The 24195-nt window shown below is 42.8% G+C and overlaps 1 protein-coding gene across 11 annotated transcripts in view; it reads right to left on the bottom strand.

Annotated features, from left to right (window-relative positions):
• LOC109902410 (unconventional myosin-IXb) overlaps positions 1-24195 on the bottom strand; it is a 99338-nt gene that overhangs the window by 37886 nt on the left and 37257 nt on the right. For all 11 annotated transcript variants that reach the window (XR_004202398.1, XM_031786232.1, XM_031786234.1 and 8 more), the window contains exon 2: positions 17812-18718. Coding sequence is in view for 10 of the 11 variants with exons in the window: in XM_031786232.1 (XP_031642092.1) it covers positions 17812-18651 (840 nt within the window). In the remaining variant the exon portion in view is untranslated. The remainder of the gene's footprint in view (positions 1-17811; positions 18719-24195) is intronic.

The following is a 24195-nucleotide window of genomic DNA, read 5'->3' as shown; positions in this document are numbered from 1 at the left end:
GCCCCCCCCCCCCCTCCTTCTCTCTTGCAGAAGTCCAGGGGATGACACTAGCCCAGTGAGACTGCTGTGGGTATGGGGAGACTTAGGTCTAGAAGCCTCCCCCCAGCCAGGGACACAAACCCAGCCCTGCCACCAGTCTGAATGGGGAGCCCTGTTCACGCACACAGGCAACAAAAGGCAGCCACAGGGGAAGTTGAGTCAGTGCATTTTAAATAGGAGCCACATTGTACAGGGAGCAGTCTGAATTTGATACAGTGGTGGTTGAATAGATTTAGAGGAGAGGGGGTCCTCAAAGAGGGGGTAAGATTCCTTACAGTGAACCGTTGACCCATTTCCACTGTTCCAATAGACTGGCTGCCTGGGTATTATGCAGTCTTTAACTATTGCTCAATTTATGAGCAGAAATACTCACTATATCAACTTAAGCTCCAGGATGAGTGCTGCTGGAAGAATAATAATCTACATTTTTTGAGGGCACAGAAAAGAGTTGGAACTTTATGAAAATACCTATAACTTGAAGCAAATAGAGTGTAGACGCAGGAGTTGACAGTGGGGAGACGAAAAGTCTGTCTGAAATGTCGTCATCCATGGCCAGGATTATGTGGTTTAACATGAACCTGTTGGACTCCTCTTTCCCAGGAGACTGTATCCTCATGCTAGTGTGTGTCAATGTATGGTTGTGTGTGTTACTGAGGGGGCGATCACATTGACACAGGGCCAGGTTAATTAAGGCACTGTCAGCTGGCATTGACTGCCCATCGGTCTGAATGGTGCCTAGTGTTGTCAAACGGTTGTCCCAGGGTGAAGGCTAGCAGACCCTGGGAACGCTCCCCTGTGCTCAGCCTCTCTGCCATGGAGGGAATGCTAAAATGTGTCACAGCACCATTCACATTCAAACAGCCCTCTATGCAGCCTTTGTGATTGGTTGAGAGGCACATCAGTTAAGAGGAAGTAGCTCAACGGCTTGGCTACCCAAGCAAAGCAAAATAAAGGCTGACCTCCCCCTTTTTGTTAAATGGAGAAAGAGGGGGTTAAGAGAAAGCAGATGGAGAGAGAGCAAGGGGATTGGGGGAACAGAGCGAGGAAAAGCAAAGGTAGAAGATCGAAAGAGGAAGAGAAAGGAGGGGGGAGATGATTTTAAGATTCCACAGTGTTAAGCGAGAGTGTACACACACACATTTAATATACGACGCCTGACTGTCTTGACTGGCTCCTTTTTCTAGCGCTCCCTGGCAGCCGGCCCCCCTGTATATTTCCACTACAGAAGCCCAAGGCTCAGTTCCCCATTCAGTCCCTTAGCGGGCCACCTCAGACTCTTACCACTTCTCCTTACTAATCACGGCCTTACACGCTAATCGTCATTGTACGGACAGACATCTCAGAAGAAAGATCCTTGGTTTAAATGACTGATATTTGTTTCCCAGTATCACCGCCAGGCTCTGACCTCACAACCACTTGGCTACATGCACAATAGATTCCTAAGCTGCTTATTACGACAAACATTTCCACATTCATAGGAAATGCATTGACACTAAGAATCAGGCTTTATCTGCATAACCTATAACTGGAGGCTGATATGTGATCGCACCAATACGGTAACACAACAACAACCAAAATGGTACTTACAAGAATAATGACAAAACACTAAATTACAAGGCCAATATATATATATATATATATAAAGACACACACCCAGTGCCTTGGGAAAGTATTCAGACCCATTGACTTTTTCCACAGTGAGACATATTCTAAAATGGACTAAATAAAACATCTCAGCCATCTACACACAACACCCCATAATGATAAAGCGAAAACAGGTGTGATTATTTTCAATAAATTTGCAAAAATTAACAAATACCTTATTTACATAAGTATTGAGACCCTTTGCAATGAGACTCAAAATTGAGCTCAAGTGCATCCTGTTTCCATTGCTCATCCTTGAGATGTTTCTACAACGTTTCCACCAAAGGTAAATTGAATTGATTGGACATGGTTTGGAAAGGCACACACCTGTCTATATAAGGTCCCACAGATGTGTATGTCAGAGCAAAAACCAAGCCATGAGGTCAAACAAATTGGCCGTAGAGCTCTGAGACAGGATTGTGTCGAGGTACAGATCTGAAGAATGGTAGCAAAAACAATCTATTCAGCATTGAAGGTCCCCAAGAACACAGTGGCCTCCATCATTCTTAAATGAAAGAAGTTTGGAAACACCAAGACACTTCCTAGAGCTGGCTGCCCGTCCAAACCGAGCAATCGGGGGAGAAGGGCCTTGGTCAGGGAGGTGACCAAGAACCCGATGCTCACTCTGACAGAGCAAGATGGGAGAACCTTCCAGAAGGACAACCATCTCATCAGCACTCCACCAATCAGGCCTTTATGGTAGAGTGGCCAGACGGAAGCCACTCCTCACTAAAAGGCACAGGACACACCCTCGCTTGGAGTTTGCCAAAAGGCAGCTAAAGGACTCAGACCATGAGAAACAAGATTTTCTGGTCTGATGACACCAAGATGGAACTCTTTCCGGAATGTCAAGCGTCATGTCTGGAGGAAACCTGGCACCATGGGTGGCAGCATCATGCTGTGGGGATGTTTTTCAGCAGCATGGACTGGGAGACTATTCAGGATCGCGGGAAAGATTAATGGAGAAAAGTACAGAGATCTTTGATGAAGTCCTGAGCACTCTGGAGCAGGTTCTCAGACTGGGACGAAGGTGCCCCATCCAACAGGAAAACGACCCTGAGCACACAGCCAAGACAACGCAGGAGTAGCTTCGGGACCAGTCTCTGAAAGTCCTTGAGTGGGCCAGCCAGAGCCCAGAATTCAACCTGATCGAACATCCCTGGAAAAACCTGAAAATAGCTGTGCAGCAACACTCCCCAGTCAATCTGACAGAGCTTGGGAGGATCTCCCCAAATACAGGTGTGCCAAGCTTGTAGCATCATACCCAAGAATACGAGAGGCTGTAATTTCTGCCAAAGGTGCTTTAACAAAGTACTGCGTAAAGGGTCTGAATACTTATGTAAATGTGATATTTCAGTATTACATTAATAAATTTGCAAAAATATTTATAAAAAAAATGGATAACAAGTTTTTGTTTTGTGTGTAGATTGTTTTATGCCCCCCTCATCAATTTCATCCATTTTAGAAAAGGCTGTAACTTAGCAAAAATTTTGAAAAAGTCAAGGGGTCAGAATGCCTGCATGCCGGCTCCCCACACACTCAACCAGTCCAAAGTTGACACACCTACTCATTCAAGGGTTTTTCTTTATTTTTTACTATGTTCTACATTGTAGAATAATAGTGAAGACATCAACATTATGAAATACATATGGAATCATGTATTAACCAAATAAGTGTTAAATCAAAATATTGTATATTTGAGATTCTTCAAAGTAGCCACCCTTTGCCTTGATGACAACTTTGCACATACTTGGCATTCTCTCAACCAGCTTCATGAGGTAGTCACCTGGAAAGCCTTTCAATTAACAGGTGTGCCTTGTTAAATGGTCTTTTACCAAATAGGGCAAACTCTACATTATGGCAAGAACAGCTCAAATAAGCAAAGAGAAACAACAGTCCATCATTACTTTAAGACATGAAGGTCAGTCAATCTAGAGAATTTTAAGAACTTTGAAAGTTTCCTCAAGTTCAGTTCATCTCTGCTGCAGATGATAAATTCATTACTCGCCAGCCTCAGAAAACGCAGCCCAAATAAATGCTTCAGAGACTGCGTGAATCAGGCCTTCATGGTCGAATTGCTGCAACACCAATAGAGACTTGCTTGGGCCAAGAAACACGAGCAGTCCTTTGGTCTGATGAGTCCAAATTTGAGATTTTGGGTTCCAACCACCGTGTATTTGTGAGACTCAAGAGTAGGTGAACGGATGATCTCCGCATGTGTGGTTCCCACTGTGAAACAGAGGTGGTGGTGTGATGGTGCTTTGCTGGTGCCATAGTCTGATTTATTTAAAATTCAAGGCACACTTAACCAGCATGGCTACCACAGCATTCTGCAGCGATACACCATCCCATCTGGTTTGTGCTTAGTGGGAGTATCATTTGTTTTTCAACAGGACAATGACCCAACACACCTCCAGGCTGTGTAAGGGCTATTTGACCAAGGAGAGTGGTGAGTGCTGCATCAGATGACCTGGCCTCCACAAATCACCTGACCTCAACCCAATTGAGATGGTTTGGGAGGACCGCAGAGTGAAGGAAAAGCATTCCAGGTGGAGCTGGTTGAGACAATGCCTAGAGTGTGCAACACTGTCATCAAGGCAACGGGTGGCTACTTTGAAGAACCTCAAAATATATTTTTAAATGTTTAACACTTTGTTACTAAGTGATTCCATATGAGTTATATCATAATGCTGATATCTTCACTATTATTCTACAATGTAGAAAACAGTAAAAATAAAAACCCTTGAATGAGTAGATGTGTCCAACTGGTAGTGTGCGCGCACACACACACACACACACACACACACACACACACACACGGCAAGGCAATGCCCCGCCCCAGGCCCAAAGGGATTTTCCAAGGGCGGGAAAAAAAAAAAGCATGGAAGCGAGCGCACTCTTAACTACCAGGACCAGCACACACCACTCACAGCATGAAACCAAAATTGAAAAACATAATTGAAAAACAAAATATTAAATAACCCCTTCCCCACCCCTGATTGGAGGACATCAAACATTTATACTGTACATAATTTTTCCAACACTCATCAATTCCACCCTTCAGACAGTCACGGATCAACCCATCTTTCCCAATAAATCCTAATTCTACAATTTCCTCTCACAATGTACCTCCCCATTGCGTCTCACTAGGGACTTGAAACTCCATCTGCAACATTTCTGCCCAAATTGCCCCAAAAATAAACATTTTACCAAAAACCACAATATTTCCTACTGACTGGTCCTTTAAGTCCCCCAGCAATACAGTTTGCAGATCCAACCGCACCCGGATATTATGGCATAACCACAATTCTTGGACCAGACTCTAAAAACAAGCCACCGGTGGACAGTACCAAAAGATTCTGTTTCTGCATGGCAGTCTGCACTGGTCTGACAGTTGAATACCCCAAATACTGAGCATTCTTTCAAAGCGAGAATTGTTGTTTTGTATATCAATTCATAAAGCCGATGCCATGATTTTGGGACATTGAAAATCTGTTCAACTATTTGTAATTTTATGTGGCATAGTTGCCAAACCTCATGACCGTATGTGAAACTAATACATTTTACGATTTATTAAAAAAGTGATTGACATTTTTTATTTGATGCAGACAAACAAATGAATTCATTTTTGTCTGTGGGACATTCAGATGCTAGTTAAATATAACTGTGCAACTTATCTTGTAGGTTTGGCCGTGCTACAGGTCATCTCTATGGCTAACCAGACAAAGGTATCCAGGCACAGGTCAACTGAGCATCCAATCATTCATTTTGTTATGAGACTGTATGTGTAGTGTTAGGCAGTGTTAGTGCTTAGAGAACATTGATGGGGATTCAGTACTGAAAGTGGCATGTGACAAGGGTCCCCCTGTGTGAATCACATCGAATTAGAATGATCAATTGTAATTGTGTGAATCACTATACATTGTGGGATATCATTGCACTGTAAAACTGTGCAGAAATCAATGCTGGAAAAGAACCGCCCTATCTCAGATAAACACGTTAACAGACCTTAGTAATCTTCAGACAAGCTGCACTCATTTGCCTTGAGTAGAAAATAAACAAAAAAAAAAGGGGTTGAATGCCAGGTCAGTGGAAATAAGAAAGAGATTTGATTGGAGAGGTCTCCGGTTAAATTGCTTCAATATGCATCTTCTCTACTGTAGTCAGAGGATGGCTAGCCACATATTAGTACAGGACCCAGTGTACTGGAGTCAGGCAGGGCTGCAGGGAGTCTCGCTCCAATGCCATGGTTCACCAGACTGGTCCCATTTCCAGGAGCCACACCCAGGGCACCATATCAAGAAAGTCTGTGGTCAATGCCATGAATACTGTACAACTGGCCTGTTACATGAGAACCTGTGCTGGTAACTTGGAAAATAAGACAGCCATTTATGTTCCTAACCGGTGAACAGAGTCAACTAGTATGGTGTGCAAGAATACAAATGACCTACAATATGAGCAAACAATCACATCCCTTGAGAGCTAGGCTAATTTGACGTAGCTGAGCTCACAGTAGATGACTGACAAATTGCTACGTAGCTGCTGATGAATGGCCAAAACAAAAGAACTGGTCTTACAGGAGCTGAGGCCATTGTGTGTCATGCCAGGGAGCCAGTTTCCCACACCACCAACCCACTGTAGTGCCACCGGGCATCCAGCCTAGCCAAATATAGCCAGGGAAGAGTGAAAACGCAGGCAGGCTGGGAGATAAACAATAGGCACCCAGAATGGCCGCGACTCCTCTATACTTCCTGAGCAACAATGCGGCGTCTGTTGACACGCCTAGTGGGCCGGTTGGCCAATGGCGAGGGGAGGCTCCTGCAGCTAGCTCTTCCTGTAGCATAAAACTGCTGCTTCCTGTTAGAGTCTGCCGTTTTAGCCCACTAATAAGAGGTTTCTGTCTCTGGGCTTGGAGACGGTGTGTGGCATGGGGTGGGTATGGTTGGTTAGACTGGCCAAGAGTCTGGTAGAGGTTAAAACCTGGCTTAACTCTGGGCTTTCTGCTAGGCTGGCCCATCAGCCAATCAAATCGATGAAGCAACTAGTTTGTATTATCCAAAAAGAGGTCACATTTGAGTTCTACCAGCATTTGGCTGGTGGCTGTTGTTGAATTCCCACCCCGACATCAACATTGCATTTTAAAAGCCTGTAATAATTAATGAAGTAACCTTTAATATAGACATGGAAAATTCAATACATCAGATTTTGTAAATGAATAAAGACTTGCCAAAGTACCAACATTCAGCCTTTTGTCCATCTGTGCACCCTCTGACTTCTAGGAAGATTTTCTCCCACTTAACCCAAACATGTCTCCAAGTTTTCACCATCATTGTAAAGCCCTAGTTATTTTGTTGCTATGACAGTCAGTTATGAAGATATTGTTGTCCTGTTTAATAAAAATGCAACACGTAAAGCATTGGTCCCATGTTTCATGAGCTGAAATAAGATTTCGCAGAAATATTCCAGGCACAAAAAAGTATTTTCTCAACAAAAAAAATAGCACAAATTTGAATACGTCCCTGTTAGTGAGCATTTCTCCTTTATCAAGATAATCCATCCACCTGACAGGTGTGGCATATCAAGCCGATTAAACAGCTTGATCATTACACATGTGTACCTTGTGCTGGGGGAAATAAAAGTCCACTAAAATGTGCAGTTTTTCACACAAGACAATGCCACAGATGTCTCAAGTATTTAGGGAGCGTGCAAATGGCATGCTGACTGCAGGATTGTCCACCATAGCTGTTGCTAGAGAATTTAATGTTAATTTCTTTACCATAAGTCACCTCTCACATGTTTTAGAAAATGTGGCAGTATGTCCATCCTGCCTCACAACCGCAGACCACGTACATGGTGTCGTGTGGGTGAGTTTTGCTGATGTAAATGTACCCTACAATAGTGTAAATGTACCCTATTGTGGCTGTGGGGTTATGGGATGTGCAGGTATAAGCTATGGACAACAAACACAATTCCATTTTTTAAATGGCAATTTGAATGCACAGAAAAAAACTGACAAGATCATGAGGCGCATTGTCATGCCATTCATCCGCCGCCATCAACAATGTTTCAGCATGATAAAACACTGCCCCATGTCACAAGGATCTGTAAAAAATTCCCGGAAGCTGAAAATGTCCTAGTTCTTCCATGACCTGCATACTCCCTAGACATGTCACCCATTGATCTGGGTATCTGTAGCCAACAAATGCTTATCTGTATTCCAAGTCATGTGAAATCAATAAATTAGGGCCAAATTAATTTATTTTTCGATTGACTGATTTCCTTATATGAACTAATTCAGGAAAATCTTTGAAATTGTTAGATGTTGCTTTTAAATTAATTAATGTGATTAGTGACTCATTTAATTTATGATTCCACAAAAACAAGCTTATATCTGAAATGTCAACAGAGCACTAAGCGTACTGCAAGCTTTATTTTATTACAGCCTTTCCCTTTTAATTTAGCTTGTGTCATGCCAATTTTTGCTTTATAACTGTCACAGATGACCACCACATGTAAAATTCTCAAAAGTTACTGCGAGAAAGTGGCAGTGAACTTAACAGAGCTCGATGCTTATTATGGGATGTGTTATGTTAGGAAACCTGAGATTTTGGATATAATGTTAATGCTATGTTAGAGAAAGATCCCACTGAACGATTCAGAACATGAATAATCATATTTGTCTTGGTAAAAAGCCTTATAACGTAAGTGACATATCCTCACAAAAGCACATTTTCTGACACCCTATAAACCAAACATTCGCTAGCTAACCAACAACCATAATGTATTTGAAAGACAAAAAAATGTTTGTTTTTAATAAACATTGAGACAAAATATAGTTTACATGTTGTCAACAATATAAGCCAACTCCGTTGGTTTGCCCCATAGTTGCGCACGAGTCAGTTTTGTTGCTAAGTTCATTAAGTTGAACTTCTGCGCCTTATGACAGAATGTTAAAATTAGGTGAAATCAAGTTATTCTAACCAAAAAGGGACTCATTTCATGGAACGGCATATACACTAAGCCATAGAAATGTTTTTATGCAAAAACTTCACTCAGAGAGTAAAGATAAAGAAATGGGCGACAGTCTGGCTGGCTAAGGCTAGGTCTCAGACTGGAGGCTGAGGGAGGAGCGGTGGTGGGTAGATGGCTAGCTTCCTGAGCCCAGAGCAGAATTCACACAGTGCTATTTGAGCCACAATGATGTCATACAGTGTGACCAGCCCTGAGCAAAACCTGCAGTACTACAAACTCTCCTGCAGAGGGATAGGAACTTTTGCTGCACGAGACAAAAAACAATAAGTGTGCTCTTGCAAGTTATATTACAAGATTAACTGAGTTTATCTGAAAGTCTAAGCTAATAATACAGGCGTGGCATGAGAACACTGTCAGCACACAGTATACTGTTTCGACTTGACTTGCAGATCTAGAGATGGTGTGTACTGATAATCACCCAGTGGTTATTGGCAGTAAAACAAACCTTCAATCTACTTCAGTGTCAAAAGTATGCAAGCCAAAATTACCTCAAGAGTTAAACGTTCTATTGCAATTGTTTATGTTCAAGTCTTAGCCCTGGAGTGAGAATACGACACATGAATAAAAGAACAGGAGCAGTGACATCTTCCTGTATCAGGCTCTCTGTAAAAGGGACCAGTCTAAAACAGCTCTTCAAAGCACATGAGAACACACAGGTGAAACAGAGGTACCTGTATAACCAGTTGTGTGAACAAATCAAGTTTTAGAGCAGGCTTTCAGTTTGTGCACATTGGACTGAGGCAGGAGACTGCAAGGCCCTACAGAGGGTAGTGCGTACAGCCCAGTACGCACTACCTATCACCCAGGACCTATCAGAGGAAGGCCCTAAAAATTGTCAAAGAAGCCAGCCACCAATGTCAGTCTGTTGCCGCACAGAAAGAGGTACCAGAGTGCCAAGTTTGGGACCAAAAAGCCCCTGAACAGCAGCTACCCCAAAGCCATAAGATTGCTGAACAGTTCATGAAACAGCTACCTGGACTTTTTGCTTTTCACCTACATGTACATAGTACTTCAAATCAATCACCTAACCGAAATGTAGATATTACCCCAACTACCTCGTACTCCAGTACAGGGGTCCCCAAACCTTTTCACTCAAGGTCCCCTTTCCAGCATTAGGGAACAGCCACCCCCACACGCCGATATTTCTATATGCACAAGCACTGTTCATGACGAACTATTCATACCCCTCTTGTTGGTGGAGAGAATTTTGCAGCTAATTTTTAATAAAATGTTTCCATGTTTAGTGTGTATACATATATGAGTGACAAAAAAAAAAAATCTACATCTACAGGCAAATTATTTTTTGCCTCCGGCTGTTGGCAGTAGATGCACTCGATTCAACTGCCCTGCGCCAGGTAGGCCATTTTGAACCATTTAATTTGTCTGAAGGTACAAACGCTGCCTCCCAGGAGGGCCCAGAGAGCAAATCAAGTGCACTATATGCCTACCGCTGGCCAATCAGATGGCTCAGATGACTGTGTCTGCAGTAATGTGGCAGGCATAAAAGAAAGCGACATCAAAGTTGATACTGTGAGATTTCAAAACGTTAAAACCATGACTAGAGAGAGACTGTCAACGAATACAGCAAAGAGATGCTGATTTATGATTGAGTTCACTTTCAAGTCAACACTTTTATAAGCCATAAAATGTGCCTTCTTCCCATTGCCACTTAGTGCTACAACATGCACTGCAGCAGTAACAAATTAATAGGAAAGTACATCTATAGGCTTGCGTTGTTGTTAGCGGCTTGGGTCTTTCTTAATAGCAAGGAATATTTCACTTTCTCTGTTCATAGGAGTAACATGAATTTGTGCATGAGGCAGAAATAATGCGGTGCGACTTGAGTTTGGCCATCAGCTGGAAGGCAGTGTCCCTTTTTGTTCAGAGTCAGTGTAGGAAAGCGAAGGGATGTTGAGAGGCAGACCACTGCTGCCCTCTCCCTCTGCGGAGACTGTTCCGGCAATAAAACGCTAATTATTTAAAATGTAAGCTCCCTCAGCTGTGCTTCACAAGTAATACAACAGATCTATTACCGGTGTGATCATATAGCCTACCTCAAATATTGAAATATATAATTTAAAAAATGTCCCAAACAATGCATTGGCAATGCACAGGGAAATTCAAGCAAAGCCAAGCTGCGGTGATAATGTATTTGGCCAATAGCTCACTGCACAAAACGAATTGCTAAAAAATAAAAACACATTTCCCTTTACTGTGGCAATTGTGATCAAGTCAATGCAATATTTGCCAGTTTCAATGCAACATACCAAAACAAACTGCAAGAGATTTTGTTGTAGGCAGAACGCATAGGAGTAGGATTTTATTGCATTGACACACTACTCTATACAGACCGGTGCAGCAAAAACAGTCAGCGCTACAATAGGATTACATGCAAATAGACCATTGCCATATATCGATGTGCCATTTACTTTGAACTGGACTGTGTTTAAAGCATGAGCGGTCATGAGTAGATGTTCTTGTTTGGAGATCAAAGCAAGAGCTGCATGTAGCCACGTGTACACCTAGTTCATATCCTTTGCTAGTGAGTTATTAGCCCAGTTATAGAGCGTTTTTTGTTGTTGTCAGCAATAGGGGAGGATTGCTTCCTGCAAGAGCACAAAACATGTACATTTCTAGACATCTTTGAAAAGTAGCCAGTAGGCAGAGGTTAGCATCATTTGTCTGATTCTGTAATAATGGTATGGAAATAATATATTTTTTATTGTAAAGTGTTCTTGCATCACACAACACAACCTTTTCATTCACCTCCTTGTCTGAAGGACAAGTAGATAAACAGGTTAATGTCAAGCCCTGCATGTTTTTCTTCAAAAGTCTCAGGGAATGTAGGTCCTACATTGAACACCACACATTGGCTGCTACTGTAGACTGATGGAAATAGAATTACTATGTTAAAATGTTATGGGATGCATTTTGATGGCAGCCAATCAGGTAGGCCTACATTACGATCAAATAGCCACATTAGCCTACATAACCACTTAAAACTAACTTAGAGGGTACAGCGTCAGTGTTCACAGAAAACACATGCTGGCAGTTGCCCAGAATTTTCACAACCTTCAAGTTTACGCTCAGCAGACCTGAAATCTTCTCAGTGCCGGAGAAAATTAGAGGGTGCATTGTTTCACGGTAAAGTCTAAAGATGTATTCGGCTTAACTGACAAATCCCCTTTTTTTTTTAAAGTTCAGATACTCAGAGGCTGTTACGTAATCGAGCAAATCCAATTTTATTTGTCACATGCGTCCTACCTAACAGGTGTAGACTAACCGTGAAATGCTTACGGGACCTTCCCAAACATGCAGAAAGAAAAAAAAAAAGAGAAAAGGTTGATTTTCTTTTTCAAAGAACAAAAGGAATAAATAGACAATGAGTAACGATAAATTGGCTATATTTATTTTTTTTAATTTTTTTTTCACCTTTATTTAACCAGGTAGGCTAGTTGAGAACAAGTTCTCATTTGCAACTGCGACCTGGCCAAGATAAAGCATAGCAGTGTGAGCATACAACAAAGAGTTACACATGGAGTAAACAATTAACAAGTCAATAACACAGTAGAAAACGAAGGGGGGGGTCTATATACAATGTGTGCAAAAGGCATGAGGAGGTAGGCAAATAATTACAATTTTGCAGATTAACACTGGAGTGATAAAAGATCAGATGGTCATGTACAGGTAGAGATATTGGTGTGCAGAAGAGCAGAAAAGTAAATAAATAAAAACAGTATGGGGATGAGGTAGGTGAAAAGGGTGGGCTATTTACCAATAGACTATGTACAGCTGCAGCGATCGGTTAGCTGCTCAGATAGCTGATGTTTGAAGTTGGTGAGGGAGATAAGTCTCCAACTTCAGCGATTTTTGCAATTCGTTCCAGTCACAGGCAGCAGAGTACTGGAACGAAAGGCGGCCAAATGAGGTGTTGGCTTTAGGGATGATCAGTGAGATACACCTGCTGGAGCGCGTGCTACGGATGGGTGTTGCCATCGTGACCAGTGAGCTGAGATAAGGCGGAGCTTTACCTAGCATAGACTTGTAGATGACCTGGAGCCAGTGGGTCTGGCGACGAATATGTAGCGAGGGCCAGCCGACTAGAGCATACAAGTCGCAGTGGTGGGTAGTATAAGGTGCTTTAGTGACAAAACGGATGGCACTGTGATAGACTGCATCCAGTTTGCTGAGTAGAGTGTTGGAAGCCATTTTGTAGATGACATCGCCGAAGTCGAGGATCGGTAGGATAGTCAGTTTTACTAGGGTAAGCTTGGCGGCTTGAGTGAAGGAGGCTTTGTTGCGGAATAGAAAGCCGACTCTTGATTTGATTTTCGATTGGAGATGTTTGATATGAGTCTGGAAGGAGAGTTTGCAGTCTAGCCAGACACCTAGGTACTTATAGACGTCCACATATTCTAGGTCGGAACCATCCAGGGTGGTGATGCTAGTCGGGCATGCAGGTGCAGGCAGCGACCGGTTGAAAAGCATGCATTTGGTTTTACTAGCGTTTAAGAGCAGTTGGAGGCCACGGAAGGAGTGTTGTATGGCATTGAAGCTTGTTTGGAGGTTAGATAGCACAGTGTCCAAAGACGGGCCGAAAGTATATAGAATGGTGTCGTCTGCGTAGAGGTGGATCAGGGAATCGCCCGCAGCAAGAGCAACATCATTGATATACACAGAGAAAAGAGTCGGCCCGAGAATTGAACCCTGTGGCACCCCCATAGAGACTGCCAGAGGACCGGACAGCATGCCCTCCGATTTGACACACTGAACTCTGTCTGCAAAGTAATTGGTGAACCAGGCAAGGCAGTCATCCGAAAAACCGAGGCTACTGAGTCTGCCGATAAGAATATGGTGATTGACAGAGTCGAAAGCCTTGGCAAGGTCGATGAAGACGGCTGCACAGTACTGTCTTTTATCGATGGCGGTTATGATGTCGTTTAGTACCTTGAGTGTGGCTGAGGTGCACCCATGACCGGCTCGGAAACCAGATTGCACAGCGGAGAAGGTACGGTGGGTACCAGTATGGAGTCGATGTGCTGGGGGACGAGGTAGTTGAGGTAGATATGTACATATAGGGAGGGATAAAGTGACTGGGCAACGGGATAGCGGTAAATGATTGAGTTGTGTTTAAGAGGTAAATGTTGAATGCTGCCTGAAAGCTAAGCTAGTCCACCAAACACACTAATTTAAACAGTCACGCTACACGCCAATGATCTCACCTCATCAAAATGCGACCAAAGCTGAAGAGATTCCGCACAGCTTCAGAGCCCAGACAGAGAGGAAACAGTTTACCTTTTACCCAGTCTAACTTTGACTGCCTCCAAGAAAAAGGAGTCAATAAAACCAAATGCCAAAATGTAAAGATTGAAAGCAACCTCATATTTAAGTCATTAGTTGGAATTGGACTTGTTGGAAGAGGAAACGGTAAGACTTGTCTGAAAAACAGGAACACAGAACTTCTAAGAAGATATTACTTCCTCTGTAAAATTCAATTTCATGTCAGCCATCATGTGGGCTTGTTGCAGAACGTTTGCTATGCCTTCTAAAAAACCTTGCAGAGCCTTCTGCAAGAGCAAGATGAAACGGTGTGTGTGTAGGTGCTTGCACAGGTCTGTGCACTTTACCGAAGGGCTGGTAAGGCCGTTACGGAGGAGCCAGGATGGAGCATATGGTCCTGGCTGAGTCCTGCAGGAATTGGGTCTCGATTGTTTCACGGGCCAGTCTAAGTCTGCCCGTCAGACCACAGGCCTGGGGAAGCAGCAGGGCAGTCTGGAGCAGAGAGAGAACCAGCCTCATCCAGCCTGCCAAAGCGACAAGGACTGCTGATTGAGGGGGGGGGGGGGGGGGGGATCTTCAGTTCTCTCCAACCAAAGCCTTGGGACCATCTATTCATCTTGCTGCTGCCTTAGAACATTGCACAGTGACTAGTCTCTCCTGTAAAAGGGTCATGATGAGGCATTGCAGAGAGCTGAAAGTTTGACGGATAGTGTGCCAGATACTGTATTCTATTCTGCCCACTCTGCAGTGCAGTAAATTGACCAGACCAGTTGACATTTACACAGAAATGCTGCCATTCTAGTGTGAAACCAGAATGAACACTGTTAGAATTCAAAGGGGTCTGAGAATTTAATACCGATAAGTTTCAATGCTGCATTTACTTCCAATAAACTGCATTCCTCCTGAGGCCTTTGACAGTTTATGACCTATTTTTAGCCACATTACTGAGGAATAAAACAGAAGTATGTGAGAGGGATTTGATACCATATTAGAGCTGGGGCCCATTAGTTAAACACCAAAGCAGCACTTGCTCCACACTCGTTTACAATCAATGACCAGTGTGTGTGATATCTGGGTTAGACATTTGGCAATTCTGCTGAGTTGTGTCTCTCTGATCTAACCCAGAACCCTATACCAACTGAGCCACACAGGACCATTGATCTGAGCGTGTGTTAAACGCAGGGAGTTCTGCTAGCTGGTATGCGGGGCTCCCGGGGGGCGCAGCAGTCTAAAGCACTGCATCTCAGTGCTAGAGGCGTCACTACAGACCCTGGTTTGATTCCAGGCTGTATCACAACCGGATGTGATTGGGAGTCCCATAGGGCGGCTCACAATTGGCCCAGTGTCGTCTGGTTTAGGGTTTGGCCATTATTGTAAATAAGAATTCTTAACTTAACTGACTTGCATAGTTAAATAAAAATGTGTGTTGGGATGTCCAGGCGGACTCAGATGTGACATGATGCCTGGGGCCCAGAGAAGAGCATGCCTGTCCTCCTGTGATCACTGACTGACTCAGTCCGATTACCACCTCTAACAGGAAGTGCTTCATAACGTCACATGACCAAGGGCCCAGAGTTCACTGACAACACATTACTCACATGGAACCCAAACCGGCTGCACTCGTGCGTCATTGTGCATACATTTATTTTGTCCCCCCACACCAAGCGCGAATTTGTCCTGGGATATAAAACATGGAGTTGTTATTTTACCTGAAATGCACAAGGTCCTCTACTCCGACAATTAACATTCATAGTATTACCACGACGACCGACAACACAGTTCATCTTTCAATCACCCACATGGGTATAACCAATGAGGAAATGGCAAGTGGGTACCTGCTTCTATAAACCAATGAGGAGATAGGAGAGGCAGGACTTGCAGCGCGATCTTCGTCACAAATAGAACCGACTTCTATTTTAGCCCTTGGCAACGCAGACACTCATTGGCACGCGCGAGCAGCGTGGGTGCAATGATTGAATAATAGATTTCTACATTTATTTTGCAACACTCGCGCACACGACACGAGCGGTGTAGTCAGCCTGTCAGGCCACAGGTCAAACAGGCTACATACCGTTAAGATCATAACTACAATCCTATTTGTAAAAGGGTCATGATGAGACACCTCTGTGTGTGTGTAAACTACTCAGTCACCTGATACAAAACACTGATGATGCACAGGCACACATAATTTGCTCTATGCGGCTAGTTGTTCCCTTGTTGCAACTCGTATTACAGTAGGCCTAAACTTGATTGATTCAAATTTTCCAATTATAGGTAATGAATGGTAGCCATTGTTCTGCAATAACGTGTGTGATCCAATTAGAATGTACAATTTCATTTCGCTCTAGACCACAAGCTGGGACATTATAATGAACCACATGGGAGCTCTAGAGTTAAATCAGAGATATTCTAAAGCTTGTGTCTAGAAAGTATTTCCATGAGCTTTCCTTTAGTTTGCACAGCTGTTCAACATAACTGACGATGACTCCTGGTCATCACTCTATTCTCACATAACATTTATATATAAAAATAAAAATAAGTTTTACCTTTATTTAACTAGGCAAGTCAGTTAAGAACAAATTCTTATTTTCAATGACGGCCTAGGAACAGTGGGTTAACTGCCTGTTCAGGGGCAGAACGACAGATCGGTTACGAGTCCAACGCTCTAACCATTAGGCTACCCTGCCGCCCCAATATGGATATGGAACAGAGGGGGTATATCACAAAGCAGGATCATTGAGCAAAAACATTCAGATATAGCAGCTTGTCATCTGCCAGAAAGCCAAAGTTGAATGCGTAAACACCATATAATTTAACTAAATCTTTCTTCAGGACCCAGAAAATGTGTAGTTGTTTGAGAATATTTACAAACATTTTCTAAAGGGTTAAACTGATGCCTGGGACAATATCTCCACATCTTCTTTCATTTCTTCCTTTTGCACACATCTACATCAGCCTCAGATCCTCTTTCAGGTCACATGACGGACGACTAACAGATCTCCAACTCCTGGCTCAAGGAAAACACATTTGACAAGGGAAGCATCTCAAAAGTCCTCTTCTCTGGAAGAACTAGGTTTGATGCTCGTCATGCTTCGTGCACTTCAATATTATGCATGTGGACAGATTGCAGGCTCATGCATCATGACAAGAATAGTCACCTGTGAAGAGGAATCCTCTGCCTTGGGAATGAGATCTCCGCTAAAAACGTTTCACAATGGGTTTAATTCCCTGCTAACCTTGACTGAGACTGGACAAATAATGGGGAATGAGTGTTCACATACACCAATTGACAGACAGTGAGTCAGAAACACACATCCTTAACCCCATTGCAACCACACATACATCCTGCTAGACGAGGTATGATATTAGGTATGAGCTCCAACTTCATTACACATTAGTGATCAGATAAAAATAAATGTTTTAAAGATACCGTTACAGATCACAATATTTTGGGGGGACGATATATCACAATATTATCTTTTACTTGCTAGGTAGTGCTAGCGCTAGTCGGCTGTACGTGCACCAAAACTCTTAGCCATCTTTTTAAAATAGCGAGCCAACATGTTTTCAGCCCTTTTATTTCCATGACTTATCAAAACAACATGTTCTAATGCTATCTTGTTGCTCTGCAGCAGACATAGCCTATAGTGAGCAACATTTTGGGAGCATCAAATTTTAAAAATCTATCGAACCGCAATACATTTCGAATGGTGAAAATTGCAGTACAAATGTGGCAACTAAGTATCACGATATCATCGTATCGTGAGGTCCCTGGCAATTCCCAGCCCTATTGCACATGCGTACAAAAAGTCTTACCTCCAGCACAGGCCCAGCACCCAGGATGGTCCTCTCCACTCCACTGGCATAGCCCTTCTGGCTGAGGGCAGTCAGACAGTGGATGAGGAAGTTGGTGCTCTGCGTCTTTCCTGAGCCGCTCTCCCCAGAGATAACGATGCACTGGTTTACCCTCTTTCTTAGCATGGCGTAGTAGGCCACGTCCGCGATGGCAAAGATGTGCGGCTCCAGTTTCCCCAGCTGATGGTTCTCGTACATCTTGACGTACTTGGGGTTGTAGATGGGTAGGAACTTGAAGGGGTTGATGGCAATGAGGATAGACCCGGCATAGGTGTAGATCTTTTTCTTGTGGAAGCGGTTACGCAGGTTATCCAGGATGCTGCTCTCATTGAGCACTGGGAGGTTGCACAGGTCATCAAAGTCCTCCTGGCGCGGGGGGAGGAAGCCTCTGGCCGCCAACCTCTGTGCCTCCTGCTCCTTGCAGAGGACGGGAAGGTGGACGTAGTGGATGGTGCCGTCGCGGTTCCTCTCCTGGAGAACAAAGTAGAAGCCCTCGCTCTGGGGGTGCTGCTCCTGGGCTTTGCGAGGCCACAGCAGGACCCTCTGGACGGGGAGGTCCCCCGACTCCAGCACCCACTCCTCCCCGCCGCACTCCTTCACCTCGGCCAGCACGTAGAGGAGTTGCGGGTCCACACCCAGGGCAGAGGCTGCGTCCTGGATGACAGAGGCAGCCGTGGCATCCTTGGGCACCTTGAGGGAACAGCAAGGTGGGCAGTCCGCTGAGAGTCGTGGGTAAACCTGCAGGCTGTAGGCCCGCCCATCTTTGCTAGCTGCTCCGCCTTCGCCATCATTGACACTCATTCTGGGGCAGGTGTAGTCGCCTCAGCATGCCGTCCACACTGCCTTCTGTTCTCTCACCACCCAGCACCTGGGGAGCACAGGAAGACAATTGTTTTTAGAGACAGTTTTACATTGAAGCTCATATGGTGAAAAAAAACTGTGGTGCAAACGGTTAGCCACATCTACGCTAAAAGTGCCAAACGACCCTATGAAAGACAGCGCTGTTCCAGATTGTTCCAGATTGTGGAAGTTTCCCATTGCAGCCTCGCAAAAGGCCTAAACAGTTTCCCACAATGGCATTATGCCGGTGTTTCAAAATGCTTACAAATATGTTGGTTTTAAAACGAAAGACTCACAGCCAACAGGGAAAACTTAGATTTGAGCATTTTGAGTATGTATAAACTCCAAACGTCTGTGTGTCTTGGACTAAGCAGTTGGAGTGGACACTTGCATCACAGCATATAGGCAGGCAATTGAAAACTGGTTCTGAATGATTGATTTTTTTTTTTTTTTTTAATAAGTGGATTTGAAAGATCCTTCAACTATTTGAATCAAGCAATTTACACTTACCATCAAGGGAACTCTAAATCCTTCACTCCACTTAATGGTTGAGTAATATCAGTAGAATAACTAAATTCAGAGCTAAGATTATTGTATGGGACAATATTCAAAAGTTTGAGAAAGATAATCAGAAAAATAGTAAAAATGTATTTATTCGTTCCTTTAAAATTCTGATAGATGAAAATGCAATGCATTTAAGGTTCTTTGTTCAAGTAAACATCTATATTTATTTTAAGGTTATGTCATTAGATGTTGACTAAATATAAGCTATACCAAGGGGTAGGGGCCAGTACAACCAAACTGTTGACTGCGATTCAAGTTTTAGTTTTGTGCCACTGTCCATCTGACACACTAATGTTCTGGTTTTCTGCATCTTGAAGCCAGTCTCAAATCTCCCGGACCATAAAATTGGCCAACATTTGATTTCCCCAATGGAATGTCCCGATTTTCCACTAGTGAGAATTTCTGTTGGGTTTGGGTTCATTGGACACAGATCAGACACCCATGCATGGCCTAAATGTGAGAAGTTAATGGGATGATAATAATAATAATAATAATAATAATGACTCATGTTTCAACATCACTACAGTAGCTGTCACATGAAAGGCCTACTCTAAAAATAGCACCACCACAGAAACTTTACTGTTAGCAGCAACGGTCAAATGATCTTGTCACCTCAGCATCTACCTCCAAATTAGGGCTGACCCAATTAGTCAACAGGCCGATTGTTTGGTCATTAACCTCTCTGCGCACGGAACCCGGTAGCGGGATGAAATTCGAGAACATACGGTGATTGCTACATAAATAGTCATATTAAACATTCATGAAAATACAAGTGTCTCACATGTTTCGAAAGCCTAGAATCTTGCTAATCCAACCGCGTTGTCAGATAAAAAAAATAAAAAATAAAGATTTACTGCGAAATAATAAGATGCAATTATCTGAGGATAGAGCCCCATAAACAACTATTTCAACCAGCACAGGGGTAACAAAATCAAACTGCAATAAAATAAATAGTTTACCTTTGACGATCTTCCTCTGTTAGCCTAACACGAAACATTTTGTGAACCGCTTGTGTCGTGAATTCCGTCTCATTCCATTTGACGACACATTCGAGGTAAATACACAGTAAACGTGACTTTTCCAGTCATGTTTGGTTTCATTGCAATCAACTGTTTTGTTTGTAACACAACCAAACCTGATGGGTCATTTCGTGGGACATATTGACTGAAAGAAACCGATTTGAAGACAAGTAATGACATTGTGCACCAATGATTTGTCCGCTGTTTCGTTGATTGACTGTATTTTAACCCAATGACCACTCATCGTCTTGAAATCTAGCTGGGTAGATAGCCAATGAGCTGAGGTAAATGGCAATATGTAATGTTTGTGTTGGAAGACCAACCCATGTAGTAAACTCCGTGGGTAAAGAGGTTCATTCGCCATTGATGATTCATACCGGAAGGAGCAACGCATGTTGCGCACAGCATTGTTTTGGTAAAGCGCATATTCAGCTGTTTATATATCAATCAGTATGGCGACTAAGTCAGGAAAATCTAAATATACAGATGTACACACAATTTAAGAAGAAATTGGAATGGAGGAATATTTTTTTGAACGGAGGAGACATCGTTTTGGACTGTTAAGTTCTTCTCATGCTAATGCCGTTGTTTGAAATTAATATAAAATATTATTTGTGGAATGAAATAGCCTATTTGAGGCTGTTGAGGGGAGGGCAGGCCCACAATGGCCAAAGTGAAATGGAGACAGATATGCATATCCTTGGTTCTGTGCCTGAGCTCCAGGCAGTTAGATTTGGGTATGTCTTCAGGCAGATATTGAAAAAAGTAGGGGGGGGGGGGGGGGGGGGGTAGCTCTAAGAGGATTTATTAAGCGGTTGGTCATCTGAGATTGTATATGTTACTGCTCGACTAACATACACACAAGATATGCGCCCAACTCAGTGAACTAATCCATTGCGGCGGCATAGACCTAAAACCAATTTATGCTTGATCCCAAAATGTGGTCAGAGGGGGTGTGACGCAAAACAAGCTACATACCGCGTCACCATGCTATTCCCAAAGTTTGTAACAATGGAGGGCTCTGTATAGCTCCGCATTGACATGATTTGTTGATGGTAGGTGGATGAGGCGGTACATCCTGTATAAACACAAACTCACTACCTTGACAACCGCTCTGCACAGGTGCGCAACCTTCACTGGGGAAGGGGACAATGTCATGCTCTGATCCAATGGAAACGTCATAAAATAGGCCTACCTGTTAACTTCCTGTAAGTACTTGACTGTCTGAAATTTGCATATGAAAACCATAACTGGCACGCAGATTGGGCAAAATGGTAAGATAATAGGCTACCTTTCTCATGTGGAATGCCAATTTACCAGCAACTTCAGGAGAGTAATGGAAGAATCTGAGAAAGCCAGCAGGAAAATAGCTGGGGTCAGGTTTTTTTTCCTTCTTGTTATCTATATCTCCGGCGCACTCAAGGTATTTGTACCAATCGATTGGTCGAAATAACAAGACAACTTTTGGTCGACAAAGATGGGGTTTTTTTTACCTGTTATGGCTGCAACCCTTTCTCAATTTCCGCCTGAAGACATACCCAAATCTAACTGCCTGTAGCTCAGCCCCAGAGGCAAGGATATGCATATTCTTGGTATCATTTGAATGGAAACATTCTGAAGTGTGTGGAAATGTTAATTGAATGTAGGAGAATATAACACAGTAGATCTGGTGGAAGAAAAGAAAAAGAGCATACGCTTTCTGTTTTTTATTGTTGTAGTATCATCTTTCACATGTACTAGAATAGCCACACAGTCAGATAGTATGCTGGAGATAATTTTGATGGATAACACAAGAGGGCAACTGTAGGTGTGCAAAGTTTGAGACTGATAACTTCAGGAATGGGTGAGCTACATGACATTTAGCATGAAGTCACCCAGGTGTCCCACACAAGTTGCCCAAATGTACCCAAGTGGCCGAATTGGTGAAATGACCTATAACTATATACAGCAGTGCAAATAACTATATACAAAATATCAAAAAGCAATTCTAACACACAAAAAATGTTTTTTTTTAAATATTAGAAAATAAATATTTTTAAAAAAAAGTACTTGGAAGTCCTCGTCATAATATTTTGCTGACCTGTGCCTTGTCCCATAGCAGTCTTTTTCTGATGTAAAGCAGAGGCAAACTGAACAAGTGGTGCATTTCATGCGACACAGAACACAACAACACCTCCATGCTGTACCCTTTTGGCTCTGAGGCACAGTCATGCCTGCAGTAATGAACTGTGGCATATGAACACCACTGGCGGCACAGGTAGAGCGGGCAGCTTGGCACCGGGGCCTCCCAGTCGGAGTCGCTATCACTGTGAAAGAAAACATTTTTTAAATATTTGTATTGTATGAGCCTTTTATCATCACATAAAATAAACAGATATGTATTGATTGTATAGAGCAGAGGGAACAGTCACTAAGGTGTTCCATTCAACTCCGGCCATTGTTGTGTGTATGTGTATACACACACAAAAAAACGAACTACACATTTCATTGCAAAAAAATATTTATTTATAATAAATATATATTTTTTGTATATTTCATATAACGGCATTAGCACTAACCCGTCCAGAAGTACGTCCTGTCCTTGCAGAAACAGCTCCTCAGTTCGTTTGAATGATAACACTCCAAGATTCCTCAAACTAAAAATCTCACTTTCACTTTAGAGTTTGACTTCGCTTTACATGAAGTTTGCCAGGATATCTTCAATGAAATCGTTGAAACTACAACTTTCCGAAATACAGCTGCGCGTAAAAAGCCTTTACAGCAACCCCTCTGATCGTCAAGGCGAAAATGGAGTTCCCTGCGCGTGCGATTACAACAAAGGAATTGTGGTCAAACCCCAAACCATTACATACTGGCGTTTACCTCAGCTCATTGGCTATCTACCCAGCTAGATTTCAAGAAGATCAGTGGTCATTGGGCAGAACTATAGTCAATCAATGAAGCGTCGCTAAAATTATTGGTGCGTCAGGTAGTAATTTATCGTTGTCTTCAAATCAGCTCACTTCGGTCAATTCTCCCCGCAAAAAAAACAACGGTGTTTGACTGTGTTGCAAACAGAGGAATGCACTGACACCCACCATGACTATGTAACGATTGTTTACAGGGGCGAATCACGCAGAATACTCCGTAAAAAAAATTATGGAATTCACTGCACAAATAGTTTAGAAAATCTTTAGATTTAGGCTATAAAAATTTATTTTATCAAAGAAAACGGCACTTAATTTGATCAATGGGATACTCAGGAAGAGAAATAAGAGCAAGATATCAGAATGTAAGTCATAATTTTACCTTCAGATGTAAGTGTAAAAACTGTCATGGCAGAAAATGTTTGTTCTTGATTGCTCTTCTCAAACAAAAGCATGGGATTTGTTCTCTGTAATAGCTATTTTAAATTGGAAAATGTAGTTTGATTACCAAGATTCTAATCTTTTGAAGGGTGTAAGACGCTTGCATTTTCAAGAATGTTTAATTTTACGAAATTTCCCCTGATGTTGACCTCTGTACAGGGACAGCAGCCATAACAAAACGCACGCAGACACCCACTCTGTTAAACACGTCGTCTTCCCATCCATGGATGATTACATTTCCACATTGGCAGAGCTCCAGTAGTACTACATTATGAACCCTAAAAAGTCAATAAGCAGAAACAGTGGAGAAGCTGTTCAGGCTGGAAACTCAGACATCAGTGATTTCCTGAGGGAAGTGACACTAACCATCTCAAGCATTTGGCAGCATTTTATGGTCGACCACAAGACAGCCAAAGAAACTCAAAAAGTAATATGATGAGTAACACAAGCAACATAAAAAGGCAATGTCGCCTAACAAAATGTACAGGAATGGTTTTAAGACTATGCTAATTGATAGGAAGTTAAAAGGCAGACATTTTTTGAAAAGCTTTTAGTTAAGGGAGCTGTAAATCTAA

This window comes from Oncorhynchus kisutch, linkage group LG13 (assembly GCF_002021735.2).
Source record: "Oncorhynchus kisutch isolate 150728-3 linkage group LG13, Okis_V2, whole genome shotgun sequence".
Taxonomy (NCBI): Eukaryota; Metazoa; Chordata; class Actinopteri; order Salmoniformes; family Salmonidae; genus Oncorhynchus; species Oncorhynchus kisutch.
This window is presented reverse-complemented; position numbering and strand designations above follow the sequence as displayed.